Source organism: Hylobates moloch, unplaced genomic scaffold (assembly GCF_009828535.3).
Source record: "Hylobates moloch isolate HMO894 unplaced genomic scaffold, HMol_V3 SCAFFOLD_2, whole genome shotgun sequence".
Lineage (NCBI taxonomy): Eukaryota > Metazoa > Chordata > Mammalia > Primates > Hylobatidae > Hylobates > Hylobates moloch.
Window position 1 is genome coordinate 39,485,365 of NW_026652277.1, and position 16,594 is coordinate 39,501,958.

Genomic DNA, 16,594 nt, shown 5'->3' on the forward strand with positions numbered 1-16,594 from the left:
AGCAACTCTTCTCCCCATATTTCAGTGTAACATTCTTCACCTGCCCCAGTTGTGGCTCAAGTGGACCCAGGTAAAGCTTGGGCTGTCACTCTGCAGAGTGCAAGTGGTAAGCTGTGGCAGCATCAATATGGTGTTACACCTTCAGGCATTAAGAACTCTGGCTATGGGTTCCTCCACCAAAATTTACAAGGATGTCACAAAAAGCATGAAGACCCAGGCAGAGACTTGTCTCCAGGGTCAAACCACCACAGAGAGCCCCTACTAAGACAATGCTGAGTAAAAATGTGGGTTTGGACTTGCCACAAAGAGTTTCCATTAGGGCAATGACTAGTGGAGCTATGGAAGTGGGACCATCCCTAAAACCACAGAACTGTAGGACTAAAACAGCATGTGACTCCAACCTGTGAGAGCTGCAGAAGCTGGGTCCAGCAAAGCCCTGGGAGTAGGGTTGCCTGAGGCCTTGTGGGCCCAATCCCTGTCTCAGTGTATCCAGAAATGAGGGCATGGTGTAAAAGGATATTGTTTCTCGGCTTTATGACTTAAATTATTTTTTGTGTTGGGTTTTAGACTTACTTAGGACCAGTTATCGTTCTTTTGTTGCCTATTTCTCTATTTTGGAATAGAAATGTCTATCCTATGACTGTCCCACCACTGCATTTTGGAAGTAGATAATCAGTTTTGAATTCATAGTTTCACAGCTGGCAGAAATTTGCATCATCATGAATCATGTGAGTCTCATCCATATCTGATTTAAATAAGACTCTGAAATGTGGACTTTTGAGTTAATGCTGAAACAAGTTAAAACTTTTGGAACTACAGGGATAGAATGAATATATGTTATATGTGACAGGGACATGAGTTTTGGGGGTCAAAGGATGGAATACTATGATTCTAGTCTCCCCTCCTAAACTCACATTGAAACTTAATTGCTATTGCAATGGCATTAAGGATGGGTACATTGAGGTGATTAGATCATGAGGATGCCACCTCATGAATAGATTAATGCCCGTATAATGGGAGTGGATTCGTTATCCAGGAAGTCTTGGCCCCCTTTTTCCCTCTATCTTGTGCAGCTGCTTAGCATGTGATGCCCTTCTGCCATGAGATGACCCTCTCCAGATGTGGGTGCCATGGTCTTGGACTTCCCAGCCTTGAGAATCATGAGCCAAAAAACTTCCATTTTTTATATATTTCCCAATTTGTGGTAATCGATTAGAACAGCAGAAAAGGGACTGATACAAGTACCAAGAGAAAGATCCAGGCTATTCTCTATTTAAAATATTTATTTCCTCTACTTCTAGTTTTTGTACACCTAGTTCACTTCTAATATTAAATTTTTATACTCTGACTTTTTAAGGGCATTTATACTTCATTTGACTAGCTATTTTTCTTTGGGTTTCAAGAAAGAAAGGAAAATACATGCAGAAAGAAAAAGGATAGGTAAAATAAAGAATATAAACTTCCAAATGTCTGTCTCCTTTGTGTAAAGGGTATAGGAGAATTTGTTTCTTTTATTAATCATTTCATTTTAAATCCAAGAGGCGGTACAAGACAAATGGAAAATGTCAGGAAGGATGACATGACAAAGAGTCTAATAAACTGCAGAATGCTTATACCACTGAGAGGAGCTAAACAACATAAACTGCCTTCTGGGAATGGAACAGGTAGCTAAGCCAAACAGATTCACAGCCAGAATAAGCAACACATTGACAGTGAAGAAAAATAATGCAATCAGTTACCTCAAATAGTTCACAAATGCTGCAACATAATATCTACTTATGAATCCTATCCTTATCGTAAGATAAATTAAAGGCCATCACATCCAGTGTCTTACCATGTATATTATCTAACTGAAAAAGTGCTAATTAAGTCTACTGTTAATTTTTTTAGTGGATGGCATGTGTTTTTTAAAAGCCTTTTGTATTTTGCGACAGGCACCAAAATAATTTCAGTATCTCTAATGCTAATGACATAGTCAAGTCAGTATATCTCAACCACAATTTTTTTTACTTGCATAAAATTCCCTTATAAATAAGGAAGTCTCCCCTTTTTATATGTTGATGACTCTCTCACCTTTTTTTCTTTTTCAATATTTAATTTCCCCATTACACTGTTTTGTGCTTAGAATTCATAGAAATATTAAAGAGGAAACCCTTTTTCTAAAATATGTCAAATAATTATTTACCATATCCTTTTTACATGAAAATTAAGAAGTTACCTTCTTGATGGTCTCCAACATGGAGCGCCCACCCTGCCAGGGCTTTGAGTTCTTTCTGATACATGACAGACTTGCCATGCTGTGCCACTTTCGGTCCTCCAGCTTCTTATGAAAAGCATTAGCAAGCAGAAGCACCGTGTCATATATGTAAAGATTGGAAATCTGAAAACACATTAGAAAGTGATCATTAGAATCATTGACACCAGTCATCAAGAATAAGGAAAAAAAATAATTGTCTCAGCTGCTTCTGTTCATGTCATAGATGGCTGGTTTACTGGGTTATTAAGCAGGTTTCTTTTGTCATTTCCCGGGCAATTTTGTCATTGAGAATGAAGTCTTGTCTGATTGTATGCCTCAATTGCTTTTTCAGCTTATTTAAGTGTGAAAGAGAAGATTAAAAAAAGAAAGAAATAAATTTTGACAGAGATAAGGCTGTTAGTGTTAGACCTTAGAAAATCATTGGCCCTTATTTCTCTCTGAGGAGGTAAGAATCTAAGGGTTTAAGATTGGAAGGGCAAACTGAATAATACGTTTTCTGAGTATGTTAAGTTTTTGCATTCTAGTTATTCAGACGGAAAGATATCAACTTGACCTCATATATGAATGTCATAGGTACATAAAAAAGAAGTAGTCAATTGTGTGTATGTTTGTGTATATGGAGATTCTTAAATGAAATAATGAAAGAACACAACCATTTATATGTATTATAGTGATCAAGGATCTATACAAAATTATACAGGTATACACATGCATTGCAATTCATTGATTTCACAAATACCATAAACTATTAACTGTTTGTGAATGTGTGTTTACATTAACACTTTCTTCTTCTAAGACAACCATGTTATTAACTTCTTTCTACATAGATTGAAAAATAAATTATAGCCAATTTTTTGCTAAGGTTTAACTGTATTCTTACAATTAAGTTTCACCAGAGCTACTATTTATACTGTCAATTAATCACCAAAGGTGCTTATTTTTCAAAGAAGTTAAAAATTATTCAGAAAAGATAATACCAAAAGGAATCCTAGGTCAATAAAAGCTGCTTCATGTTATATTTCCTCTGAAGGAAAAACTCAATATAAAATAAAAAAACGAGGAATCAATGTAGTGATGAAAATTAATTCCATATTAAAGCATTTGTGTTTTTCAGGTTTTTGGAAGTGTATTGTTATCACGGTATTTCCTAAAAACATACGGGAGAATATATGGATTGTCCTCGGGTTATAATTAATCATGGAGGACATTTTTTAAATAGTCTACCCACATCACAGAATGGTACTAAGCTTTGGCTATTGAGATAATTAGAGTCTGATGCAATGCACAGCTTTTAATAAGAACTTCCTAACAGTGCTTTGTGAGTTTTCTTTTACATACCATGTAAATCTTCAATCATTTGTGTTTGTTAAGTTTCATTTTATATGTATAATACTTGTAGGCCTTTTTTGAAGAGACATTGAATGCTCAATGTATTATGTGCAATACAAGTTTGTCCTTCATAAGGAAATACTAGGACTGGCTATTTTCACTCCCTATCCCAGCCACTACCCATTTTGCCCGATAATTACTAGACTACAAAAGAATGGCTGAAATCTGCTATACAGCTAAAACTAGTCCATGAATCAACATTCAGGTTGGAATTAGGCAGTAAAGACCCAACAGGAAAATATAGAAGTTACATGAAGGATACATGTCCAGGGAAATCAAAATAATACACAATCGTCTGGCCTTTCCTAACCCCTCCTGGTTCTACTGCCTGACACTTGCTTCATCTTACTTTTCTAGCTTTATTTTACTCTTCTCTTTGGTGAACGTGTATTTAAGATTGTTGGGGTATCACTGATGGACATTTGGGTTGGTTCCAAGTCTTTGCTATTGTGAGTAGTGCCTCAATAAACATACGTGTGCATGTGTCTTTAGAAAATGTGGACATATAAACCATGGAATACTATGTAGCCATAAAAAATGATAAGTTCACGTCCTTTGTAGGGACATGGATGAAGCTGGAAACCATCATTCTCAGCAAACTATCACAAGGACAAAAAACCAAACACTGCATGTTCTCACTCATAGGTGGGAATTGAACAATAAGAACACCTGGACACAGGATGGGGAACATCACACACCGGGGCTTGTTGTGGGGTGGGGGGAGGGGGGAGGGATAGCATTAGGAGATATACCTAATGTAAATGACAAGTTAATGGGTGCAGCACACCAACATGGCACATGTATACATATGTAACAAGGAACACACAGTGCATACATCTTTGAAACATATCAGAATACTAAATTCTTTTTTAAATCTACCTTTTCCACAAAAGAATAAATTCCTCCTGGATGGGGACTCATACTGTACATCTTTGCTCTTCCATTTTTCCCTGTAATTTATTTCTCTTAGGCTTAGCCTAAAGCCTAGCACATATTTGGTTTTTGATAAACAGTTGTCAAGTAAAAGAAGACAAAGGATGGAGAGAGGAGAAAAAAAGAAAGTCAATTTTAAAGCTAGGTGTGTTTGACAGAAGTTGAGACATGAAAAATCTGGTAACCTGGGTTCTATCCAAACCTGACACTGCTGGGGCACATTCTCTATTGCAGACCCTGAGGCATGTATTTTGAGCATCTATGCTAGTCTTAAAGGTGAGTGCTTTGTACCTGTTACGTGACAGGCATTTTCAATAAATGACTACGTCTCCTCATTTGTCCACATTCCAAACTGCAGGATAAAGAAGTGGTGGTAATATTCTCTGAGCTTTTCATTACCTCTCCTAATCTGACACTTTTTCTTTCGCAGGCAAGTGCCCATTCTTCGAGCTTCACACTCTTTCCTATGCTATACTTTATTGCTTTTTTCTGTCATCATTAACTGATCTTTTGGTTTTTTTTATTTGTAAGGCCTTTCACTCCTCCTTCACAATAATACCAAACTATCTCTCATCATTTTAAAAGGTCACTTCAATTTCTGTACAGATGATCTTCACTTCTACTTAGGCCTCAACCAACACAAATGACCATTTACTGAACGGAAACATACACCACCTCTAAAATCATAGACTCCAGTATGTCACATATGACCAATCATTTCTCTCTACCTTACTGGCACTACACTTATTCTTTGACATCACCAAACCTCCACACTCACCTCTACATGACAAGCTTTCAATATTTGACACCATCTATGGCTTGCTTTGAAATATCTTTCTTTTAGTTTTCATCACCTGGTATAGTTTCTAGGCTGATCATCTTAGTTCTCTTTCTCTTGTGTTTCAATGTTTCTGTTAAAAATTTAGTATCCAGAATTGACACATTATTACAGATGTGATCTGACTAGGAGAGAATAGTGTAAGAAATTAGATCTCTTTATCTTAGCAAAATTCTTCTGACATAGAGACCACAATTATATTAAAATAGTTACAGCAAATATGATTTGTGTGATACACACACCAAATTTACCTTCAACTTAAGGGATCTGAACAGCTGTCAAACCAGGATTCTTCCATCTAGGCTTCAGGTAATTGATTTTGAACCTATAGTTTATCTGTGCTTTTTCAAATTTAGGCTTATTATTCAGTCAACACTAACAATTTGGAACTTGATTATCTAATACAACATAAGCTTTCTCTTCTAGCTTTATGCCATTTACAAGTTTGATAGGCATGTTTTATTCATCTTCATTCACGTAGTGATAGACATTTTAAAAATATTAGGTCCAAGAATAGAATCTTGTGAATGACCATAGACAGTTCCTTGCATTTCAGGAATAGAATGTTTATCAGTGCAGTTTGAATATTCATCTGGTTCTACAACCCTCAAACTCGGGACAAAAGAAACCCTGGTGGTAAGTTGTGGATATCAGGAAGTACTCAAAGCCACAGAATACATCTAAGGCATATTCTAGTCATATCAATATTGCTTGAAGATTTGATTGATTCATTTAGATATCAATTTTGTTTGAAGATTTGGAGAAAATCAACTAAATAGTTTAATTGGTAAATAATTTGAAGTATTACTTTTAATTGTATATACACAGATGTTATAACTTTTAAAGGTAATAATGAGACTTAAATATTTTCGAGCTTTATTTTGCTTTCTATCCGAGGCCAGAGTGTTCACTATCTTCTGCCTTCAGGAACCCTTTGGTGAAAATGTTTCAGTGTCATCATTCTGTCAAGACTTTTCAATATCTTTCCTAAGGATTTCAGGTAAAAATTTGTCAAACACCACATAAAAATCAACATGCAACACATAGCTTTATGACATTCTCCCAATCTAAAAAAAAAAAAAACTTATAAATAAAGGCTTAGTTTGGCAGTGTTTGTTTTTAAGGAAGCCCTGTTGTCTTATCTGAGGTACTCCAAACCATTGATTTAATAATATATTCTACAGTTTATCTACATAGTAACATTTAATATACTAAACTCCATGAGAATCTTTTTTTCTTCCTTTCCGTAATTGGGACAATACACCAATCTCCTGTACCTTGGTCCTCTTCCTAAGTGTTTCTCCAGTATTTCTGAGCTATCATATTTTGATAATTCCTGCTGGCTGATTGGCTACTCTGAGCAATTATTTGGCAATCATAATTCAAAGCAGTGCCCCTACTCTTGCTATCTCCCTGCTCCTTCTGAACCAGTGGAATATTTTCTTTCAATGAATTTTACTCTAACCTTCCCAATTTGAAGACAATTTTTCTTAGATGGAGAAAGGAGCAAAAGTATTGGAATGTTTCTGTTTTCTCTCCATTAGCAGCCAAACTAACATTAGTTTCACTAAGCAGTAAATGGATCACTTCCTGCTTGTTTCATATGTTGCAAAAACACCATTTTCTAGCTAAAAGGTGTTCTTTAATATTTATTTTGCAACTTCAGCTAATCTTGGGTTTCAGTCTTTGGGCACTAATTAAAAAATTTGTGAAATGTATTTTCTGTTTTTTTCTAAATTTTACTTCTCTATGTATATTACAATAGGTAACAGTCCAGAGATCAAATTCTATCACACATAAGAGGGGTGTTAACATGTAACAAATCCTCAAAGCAAAATTAGTTTTCTTATTTTCTTCCATCTGTGGGTTTGACAGGACCAAGATGAAGGTATGAGTCAGGAGGAAGTTGGTGCTTCCCCATACTTTATTGTTTCAGGTAAGATTAGGAATATAGATATAAATAAAATATTTGTTCACAGATATTGAAGTCCTCATCAACTGAAATGGAAAGATTTTGTTGTTAGGCAAATATGCTGTAAAATAATTTCTGCTGCCCCTAAATGACACAGTCAATAATTTTTCTTAAGTTTGTATCTCATTCCTGATACTTCTTTTGCCAAAAACCACTTTTAATATTTTATAATTTTCTAAATCAAAATTCTTTCATTTTTTTTTTCTATTTAGAATTCTATCATTTTCACATCAATTATATCCATGACCAGTTAAAATGCAAACATGGGACATTATAAGCATATTGATATGGTTTGGCTGTGTCCCAATCCAAATCTCATCTTGAATTGTAGTTCCCATAATTCCACGTATCATAAGAGGGACCTGGTGGGAGGTAATCGAATGATGGGGACGATTATCTGCTTGCTATTCTCATGATAGTAGTGAGTTTTCACGAGATCTGACGGATTTATAAGTGGGTTTTCCCCATTTTTCTCAGCACTTCGCTTACCTGCTGCCATGTGAGGAAGGACACGTTTGCTTCCCTTTTCGCCATGAATGTAAGTTTCCTGAGGCTTCCCTGCCCTGAGGAACTGTGAGTCAATTAAACCTCTTCCCTGTACTTTATGGCAGTGTGAGAATGAACTAATACCCATATAGATAACGGCGGAACTGAAATTTAAGGAGACGTTGTTAAGGCTTCAGAAGATTTACTTTGACTATTGCCTTCTCCTTAATTACATTCCAACATATATATTCATACAGATCCAAAGCACTGTGTTAATTATGATGGAGGAAATGGTAGAGAAGCATGTTATGGGTACTTATGATGCTGGGTTCTTGAAGGGACATATCTATTTATTTTGAAATAGGGATTCACTTTGAAACACAGGCTGGAGGCTGGAGTGCAGTAGCACAATCTTGGCTCACTGCAGCCTCGACCTCTAGGGCTCAGGTGATTCTCCCATCTCAGCCTCCTGAGTAGCTGGGACTACAGGAGGATACCACCACACCTGGCTAATTATTATTATTTTTTTTTCAGAGATTGGGTTTTGCCATGCTGCCCAGGCTGGTCTCAAGCTTCTGGGTTCAAGTGATTCTCCCTCTTGACCTCCCAGATTGCTGGGATTGCAGGTGTAGCCACTGCACCTGGCCATGGAAAGGACCTATTCTAAAGGAGCTTAAAATCTAGTAGGCAACAGAAAGTTAAAGGGCAATGATCCTGGAGCCAGTCCGCACACTACAGTGATAGTAATTAGAAGAAATGGTTGGATAAATGGCAAATCCTTTTTTAAAAATTCAAAGTTGACTAAGGATACGGAGGTTGTGGGGTTATTTTTCAGAGTAATTTTGCAAAACACCTTATTTATCTAGTACTATTAGAGAGGAACTAGTTTTCGTAGGGTTATATTTCCAAAGTGTTAAAACTGAAAATCTCGAAGTACTAAAATGTTTCCTATGGTAAATATTTTAAAGAACAGGTTTCTAAAATATATTAGGTTTTGCTGACTTCTAAAATTGGCCATGACTTTAATATTTGCTGATATCTCAGGGTTATTGTTTAAATATTAACTTATATGCCAGCATTATACTGCAGTGATACCTTTAGGAGTTGTTTTATGGCACAGATTTGTTTTTGCAGGAAGAGTCCTATACTGACAGGTTATATGAGTTAGTTTATCTGATTGATTTTTTTCCCCTGTCTCTTGCTTAAGAGGGCCCCTTAAGGCTCCCTGCTGTTGTCCTGTGTGCCTGCTTTGTGTAACACCCCCTTCAGATTGACATATTGAGATCTCCAGTGCAAAGTGAAAAAAAATCAGAGAGGCTTTTTCTTAAGAAAAAGAAATAGGCTTCAAGTGAGTATTTAAAGGGCATTCTTATGAGTAAGCTACAGAGACTTGGTGTACTCTGTTTTGCTGTTCAGAGATTTTATTTGTATCTTTCAAATTCTTTGTTGTATTCTGAATGCTGAAGGTTTCAGCAGTATCCTCTCAGAGTTGGATATGACCATACAATGCTACAGCACTTTTTTCATATCTAATTTTTTTTGTTGGAGTTATTCATACTGGAGGCCAATCTTTTTAAAAAGAATAAATATCTATGTCCTTCTTATGCCAGAAAAGTCAAGCACATTTATTAGTTTAATAATTTAGAGTTTGGAATCAGGAGTACCAACCACAAATTCTCCTATGGGAAATGTTATGGACCTACTTGTTTAGAAGAAAATAACCTTTACTTATTATAATTTTTTATTAAACAAGTAGAAATTTTTCTATAATGAGATCAAAAAGAACAAAGACACAAATTCTTAGCACTTTCTCCCCATTAGACTTATGAAATTGCTAGAGGAGGAGAATTGTTCAGAAATAACACATATAATTTTGAATCCAATGCAACTCATAAAGCTCTCCTTGCAATTGCCCAACAAAGCACCCTGGAAGAAATATCCTGTCATTTATAATATACCTCCATATTCTGAGCAAATGGATCCTTTGGATCACATAATGTTGAAGATATTCGATGGTTGCCACGGAAACACCGCTGACTTATATTCTGGGGAACTGGAAATGTCTGCCGAATAATCGTTAACCTCCCAATTGACCTTCTTACAAGTTCCTGTATATCCACATCGTTTATTTCCTATAAGATAAGAGGTGGAAGAATTAGAGATACTTCAATACAGTCACAAAACACAAACCTATTATGAGTTGTTATCTGTAAATGTTAGGGATTCTGTTACTGTAATATATTGGTGTTAATGCTTAGCGCATATCTAAATGAAAGCAACATATTTTTGTTAAAATGATCAACTCATTTGTAGTTGCTTTCTGTGCTTTAAATTATATACATTAGTGCCTAAACAGTGCTAAATGGAGCAATTGACTTACATATGGTTATTAACAATTAGTTTATAACTTATAATGTTGAACATTTTAAAAACATATAGGTGTGCTCAAAACATTTAAAAAGGTCACAAAGTAAGTTGCTATTATAGTTTATTATTAATTAATGGATTTCAAGTACCTATCACTTTGAGTATCTAGGAAGGTAATTGCCATGTAAGAGTTATACACTCGCACATACGCATGCATACATACGCGCGCGCACACACACACACACACACACGTACACACATATAATTAGCAATGAAAAATTTGGGTTTTAACTGAGGCAAGTAGAGCAAGAGGATATATAAGGAGTTTTTCTAATAATTTATTAGAATTATTGATGTTAACTCGTATGTTTCTCTTGGTAAGGAATAGATGAAAAATTCTGTTGTTTAATACAGTCTGAATCAGGATGAGATGAGAGAGAAACCCAGTGCTCTTTATCTAAATTAATTTTATCTAAACAAATTTTATCTATTCTAAATGGAATTAGGATAAAAGTGATCAAAATAAATTTTAGTTTTAAGGTAGTCTTTACGAAAGAAGTTTGTGCTTAATAGTGTTCATTTGGAACCTTTTCAACCAACGAAGTCTTTGTAATTAACATACTATTGGTTGCAATCAATTCTTACGGCAACAGAAATAAAAGATTGGAAACAAAATAAGTTTTGGGTTGCAGTGAGCATTTCCAAGGTTTGATCTAAGAAATTATTACAGAAAAATGAAAGAAAACAGATAATTCATAGGTGTAAATGTTCTTTTTCTCTTACCAGATTAATTACATATTATTCTTCCTTGTAGCATATGTTAGATTCAAAAATTGTCCTTTATATATGATCTTTATGAAGTATAGATTTTTCTGAAAATAAAATAATGCCTGCCATCAGCTAGCTCTAGTGTAATATCCTGGATTTCTGGGCATTTAATCAATCCTTATGTTCCATAAAAATGGTATTTCTCAGTTTAAAATGCTGTCTTTTTTCTTTAGTCTGTGTCATTTCACTGGCCACCAAAAACTTTGTCTGTCAAAGAGCAGGTCACTTTTAAATTCTATGTAATCTATTCACAAAGTAGGATTAAATGGTATCCTGTCAACTCCATTTGAAGCCCTAATTTTAACCAGACATCTTTTAAAGTTAATTAATATTAATATTGCTATTCAATGTCTTTCAATTTTTTTAATTCCAAATGATACAGACAGGAACTTTCATTTTAAAGGCAGTGGAAAATTGTACGACTTTTCTCATAATATTAACTAAGTTGTTTTATGTATATGGTATTTTTTTTTGCTTTAGCAATACTAAGATTTATCAACATTTTATCAAACAGCAGCATCTCTATCTACACCACTCATAATGAACTACAAATCAGCATATTAGATAAAAATTTACATTTAATAAGTATCTACTATATGTTAAGCAAAATACTAATTATTATCTCATTTTCTGCTAACAGATGATACTCTGAATCAGATGCTATTTATTCTGTTTATAAACAAAGATTCAGGAAGACTTGAAGCTCTTCATTCATAATACTCTATTCATAGGATGAATTTATAAATGTCATGAAAAGAAAAGAGTCTCTGAAGAAGTTATACAGGCCCATATTTCCTTACAGGAATTATTTAGATTAATATTTATGAATGGTAGAAATTAAAACTGTAAAGATACATTATTTCAGCATTTAATTTCCTGTTGATTCTGGAAGGAATGATGTAGTCATCTATCATGAGCCAAATCCTTTAAGAGAACATTTTTCAAACCCACAAAAAGGGAAAATGGATGGTTACCTTTTATAGGTTTCCAAAGATGAAGTTCTCAGGCACATAAACAACTAAAATATATCTGAAGAAATGTCAATTTGAATTGAGTGTATTTTGCCTATTATTATTTGGAGAAGGGAAGAGAAAGTAATTTTCTGGGAAGAAAGAATCGTCATTCTGAAAGAAACTAACAGACAATCTGTCTCAAAAAATTCACTTGCAATTTTAGTCTTGACGTGTGATCTCAAAAACAGTTTAACAGTGATATGAAAACTTGATTAGGCAGCTATTTTATATTTACGGAACTTTACTTGCGCATTTCAAAAGGGGCATTTCGAGAATGGCAGATGCAATGTTATATAAACACTGAAAGACAAGTGATCATTTAATCTATAAAGAGATCCATTTAAATGGAAAAAAGTCCAGAAATAAACTTGTGTATTAAAATGTTATACAATCTACTAAGATCTATATTATTTTAATGCTCTGAATTTTTAAAAAATGTTTAAACTGTCAGATTTTTTAAAATAATCATGTGAAGAACTAGTTTACCAATAAAGCACTCACTCTCCCAAGCCCCCAGCACCATTAAATATCTTAATCTTTTAAAAGATAGAGTATTCGTGAGCTCTAAGTAATTTAAAGAACCCAAATTATAAAATTATTTTCCTTCTTATATTCTTTATTTTATTGAGTATGTTCATAAAAGTAGAATTAACATTGCAATAACAAATGATTAAATATTTTTTAGTGACTTAACTTTTCTATTTTACTTATTTAGGCTAAGCAAGCCTTTTTTTCCAAAAATAATTTACCTAGATACTTGAAAACTACTAAGAATCAAAGTCAACATGTCTGACAAAATATTCTTCTTCACTTTGCTTTAATAATTTAATGTCGGTTGAATCCTGAACTGTGAAAGCCGCAAGGAAGAAAAAAGAAATGCTAAAATACCTTCTGGGGATACAACTCCATCTAGAAACAGCCATTTCCCAGAAGAAATCTCTTAGGAAAATTGAATCATTCCTGAATCCTTGTAGTAGATCAGCTTTAGGTTTAAATGAATAAGATTGTGGGAAGAAAAGACTCTCAAAATCCATTAGATCAAATGCCAATTTAGACTAAAAATAACTATTTCAGAGGAATAGTTTCCTTTTTCCCATTCTTATACCTCTTAGCATCTAACAGATATTTTTGCTCATAGTAGGTATTCAATAAATGTTGATAAATACAAAATTTATTTAATGAATGAATGGTAAGATTTTATCATCTTCTAAAGACTGATACCTGAAATTTTAATTCTAGACACCAGAACACTTTAAAATGTTAAACAATTCTAAATAAAGCAGATTTTAGTATTAAGATTAAGGCCTTTACTATGTGGTGTTTGTTTGTTTCTTATTTGTTTATATTTTTCATATTTTAGCAAAGATGACCCTTTGATGCTTCCATAAAATCTAACATTAAGATGAATCAATTATGCAAATGTTAAAAAATGGAACAAATCCAACTGTAGGCTGTGTACCAACAGGAAGAGAAGCAGGATGGAAACTTTCTACTTGAAAGCTTAGAAGTGAGCAGTTCAACTCATCATTAAACTAGAAAAAATTAAAAACATCCATTACACATAAAGGCTTTTGAAATCTCAAAACAACAACAAAACCCCCCAAACCGGCCAGGCACAGTGGCTCACGCCTGTAATCCCAAAACTTTGGGAGGCTGAGTTGGGCAGATCACCTGAGGTCAGGAGTTCAAGACCAGCATGGCCAACATGGTGAAACCCCGTTTCTACTAAAAATACAAAAATTAGCCAGGCATGGTAGCACATCCCTGTAATCCCAGCTACTCGGGAGACTGAGGCAGGAGAATCGTTTGAACCTGGGAGGAAGAGATTGCAGTGAGCCAAGATCATGCCGTTGTACTCCAGTCTGGGTGACAACAGTAAAACTCAGTCAAAAAAAAAAAAAAAAAAAAAAACACCAAACCAACAACTTTCTCCTTAAAGGTAGTATTCAGCAGTGATTAACAGAGAATAATGTCTTACACTATTCAAATTAAGTAAAAAGCCAGTAAAGTCACATCAAGACAACAAAGGTCATATTCGATATTATCAGGCAATAAAAGGGTATATGAAGCATTGTGCTTCTTGCAGCTCTAAACAGTGCACATCTTCCTATCTGAATTTCTAACTTTTGTAAAACTTAAATAAAGTGTTAAGCCATCTGCTTCAGGGCCCTGAAGGGATGACAATACTTGCATGGAAAGGCTGCTCTGAGCTGGATCCACTGCTTGCGTGGAGAAGATAAATACTATTACCAAGCAATAACATATGATTGATTACACCATATGAGCTAGCACAGACTCTCATTATTATAGCACACTTAATGCAAATGAAAAAAATATATTGTTTTCAAGTTTCTACATCAATTTCTATCATGATGCACAATGCCAACTTTGATTTATATTCCCTCCTTTAAAAACTATTGATGCAATAAGATTAAATAAATGTCTGCAACCCATTTTAAAATTAGCAACAAAATAATAGCTACACAAACAAAACTAGACAGATTCATGTTCTCCATGTTCAGCCAAAATGGGCATTTGCATCTTTTGAGGGTTTTTTATTATTATTACATTTAGAGTTTATTAGCTTCCTAGCAATATTGAAAAGTCCATGTCTTTTTTCTTTTATAGAAACTAGGGGCCAGGCGCGGTGGCTCACGCTTGTAATCCCAGCACTTTGGGAGGCTGAGGGGGGCAGATCACGAGGTCAGGAGATCGAGACCACGGTGAAACCCCGTCTCTACTAAAAAAAGAATACCAAAAATTAGCCGGGCGTGGTGGCGGGCGCCTGTAGTGCCAGCTACTCGGAGAGGCTGAGGCAGGAGAATGGAGTGAACCTGGGAGGCGGAGCTTGCAGTGAGCCGAGATTGCGCCACTGCAGTCCAGCCTGGGCGACAGAGTGAGACTCCATCTCAAAAAAAAAAAAAAAAAGAAAGAAAGAAAGAAAGAAACTAGGGAAAGTTATAATTCATCCATTATAAATTCCTATAAACAAGCATGTAAATGAAAAGTGTGCAAGAAAAGTGTAAAAGTCATTTTCTGAGGCATATTTCAGAATAAGGTAGATGAATGAGAATAAGAAGGTGGGTGAATGGAATAATTTGAAAGAGTGTTGATTTTGGATATACCAGCCAATAATGGCTTTTGTTTATTTTTTATAGGTTAAAATACAGAAAACATTTGCTCATTATCTGAGTTTTAACCTTGTTCAGATAAAAGTACTAACCAGTGTAATGTAAATGGTTTGGGTTGTGAACATTGTATTTTTTAGAGGCTAGGCAGTGTGATTTCCTCAAAAGAAATTATACCTCTGCTGGAGGACAAGAAAGTAGGGCTGTGGGTAAGAAAGAGATAACGGTTTCAGTGATGGTGATGGTGAGGTTTTATTAGACAATTCACAGTAGTAAACCTAAGTTTGAAGGATGAGAAAATAATTGAGGTCTCCTCAATCATCTTCTAGACTTCTAACATGTATTGAGTTATTTACCAGTGAGATTGCTTTGTTTATATGGATGTTTTATTTTGCAAAATAGTGGCCCAAATTATGGAACATCCATTTAATGACAATATTTTCATTTCTAATATTTTATGAAATAAAATTTAATAAGTTTAAAAACATGAATCATGCTTATGAAAAATACAATAAAACATAAATTTTTATTATTCTTTCCATACTATTTATTACCAAATGAAATACATGCTAGTCTATTCAGGCTACACCTATACAATATGAAGATGCCATTTCTTCCAAAGTACAAATTGAGTCTTAAACAGTGGGTAAATGACCATGTTGTTCTCAGAAGCTGTACTTCAGTTTATACTTTTAAGTTCAGGTATACTTGTAGAAGCTAAATTGGATATTAAGAAAACAATTAATTAAGGGGTTCCTTCTGCAATCTTATCAACCAATAGAGGAGAATGGCCATTTCAATTTAGTGATTGTAAGCATTAATTCGTCCAGATTAATCCATTTCTCTAAGGAGGTAAGAAGTCACTTTATTTTTCTAGTAAGGTTGATTGACATGAATAGGTAAAATGACTCTCGCTGGTTTTGCATCGGGAAATCTGTGTAGTCTATCCCCTGTCCAAAGTAGGATGTGAAATAAAAACAAAAAATTAGAAAATCTTTACTTCGAAAAATGTAATCTAGAAAATAATACAAAAAAGCTAGTGACATAAATAGCTCCCATAAGATTATAACTGAGGCAGTAGAAATTTCAAAAATATAAACCATAAAGATAATTATCAAAAAATATTTATTTATTACCAATTAAATACATGCTAGTCTATTCAGGCTACATCTATATAATATGAAGATGCCATTTCTCCCAAAGTACAAATTGAGCCTCAAACAGTGGGTGATCATGTTGTTCTCATGGTCAAAAACAAAATTCTAAGTGAAAATGTATCAAAAAGCATGTATCAAAAAACAAAATCCTAAGGGAAAAGAACAAAGCTGGAGACATCATACTACCTGACTTCAAACTATACTACAGTGCTACGCTAACCAAAAC

At 34.4% G+C, this 16,594-nt stretch overlaps 1 protein-coding gene across 1 annotated transcript in view; it reads right to left on the minus strand.

Moving 5' to 3' along the window:
* The window catches only part of GRID2 (glutamate ionotropic receptor delta type subunit 2), a 1,490,978-nt gene that overhangs the window by 561,668 nt on the left and 912,716 nt on the right, over positions 1-16,594 (minus strand). Inside the window, exons 6-7 of the mRNA XM_032139113.2 lie at positions 9,834-10,007; positions 2,219-2,380 (exon numbers count right to left, since the gene is read on the minus strand). Coding sequence (XP_031995004.1) covers positions 2,219-2,380; positions 9,834-10,007 — 336 coding nt within the window. The remainder of the gene's footprint in view (positions 1-2,218; positions 2,381-9,833; positions 10,008-16,594) is intronic.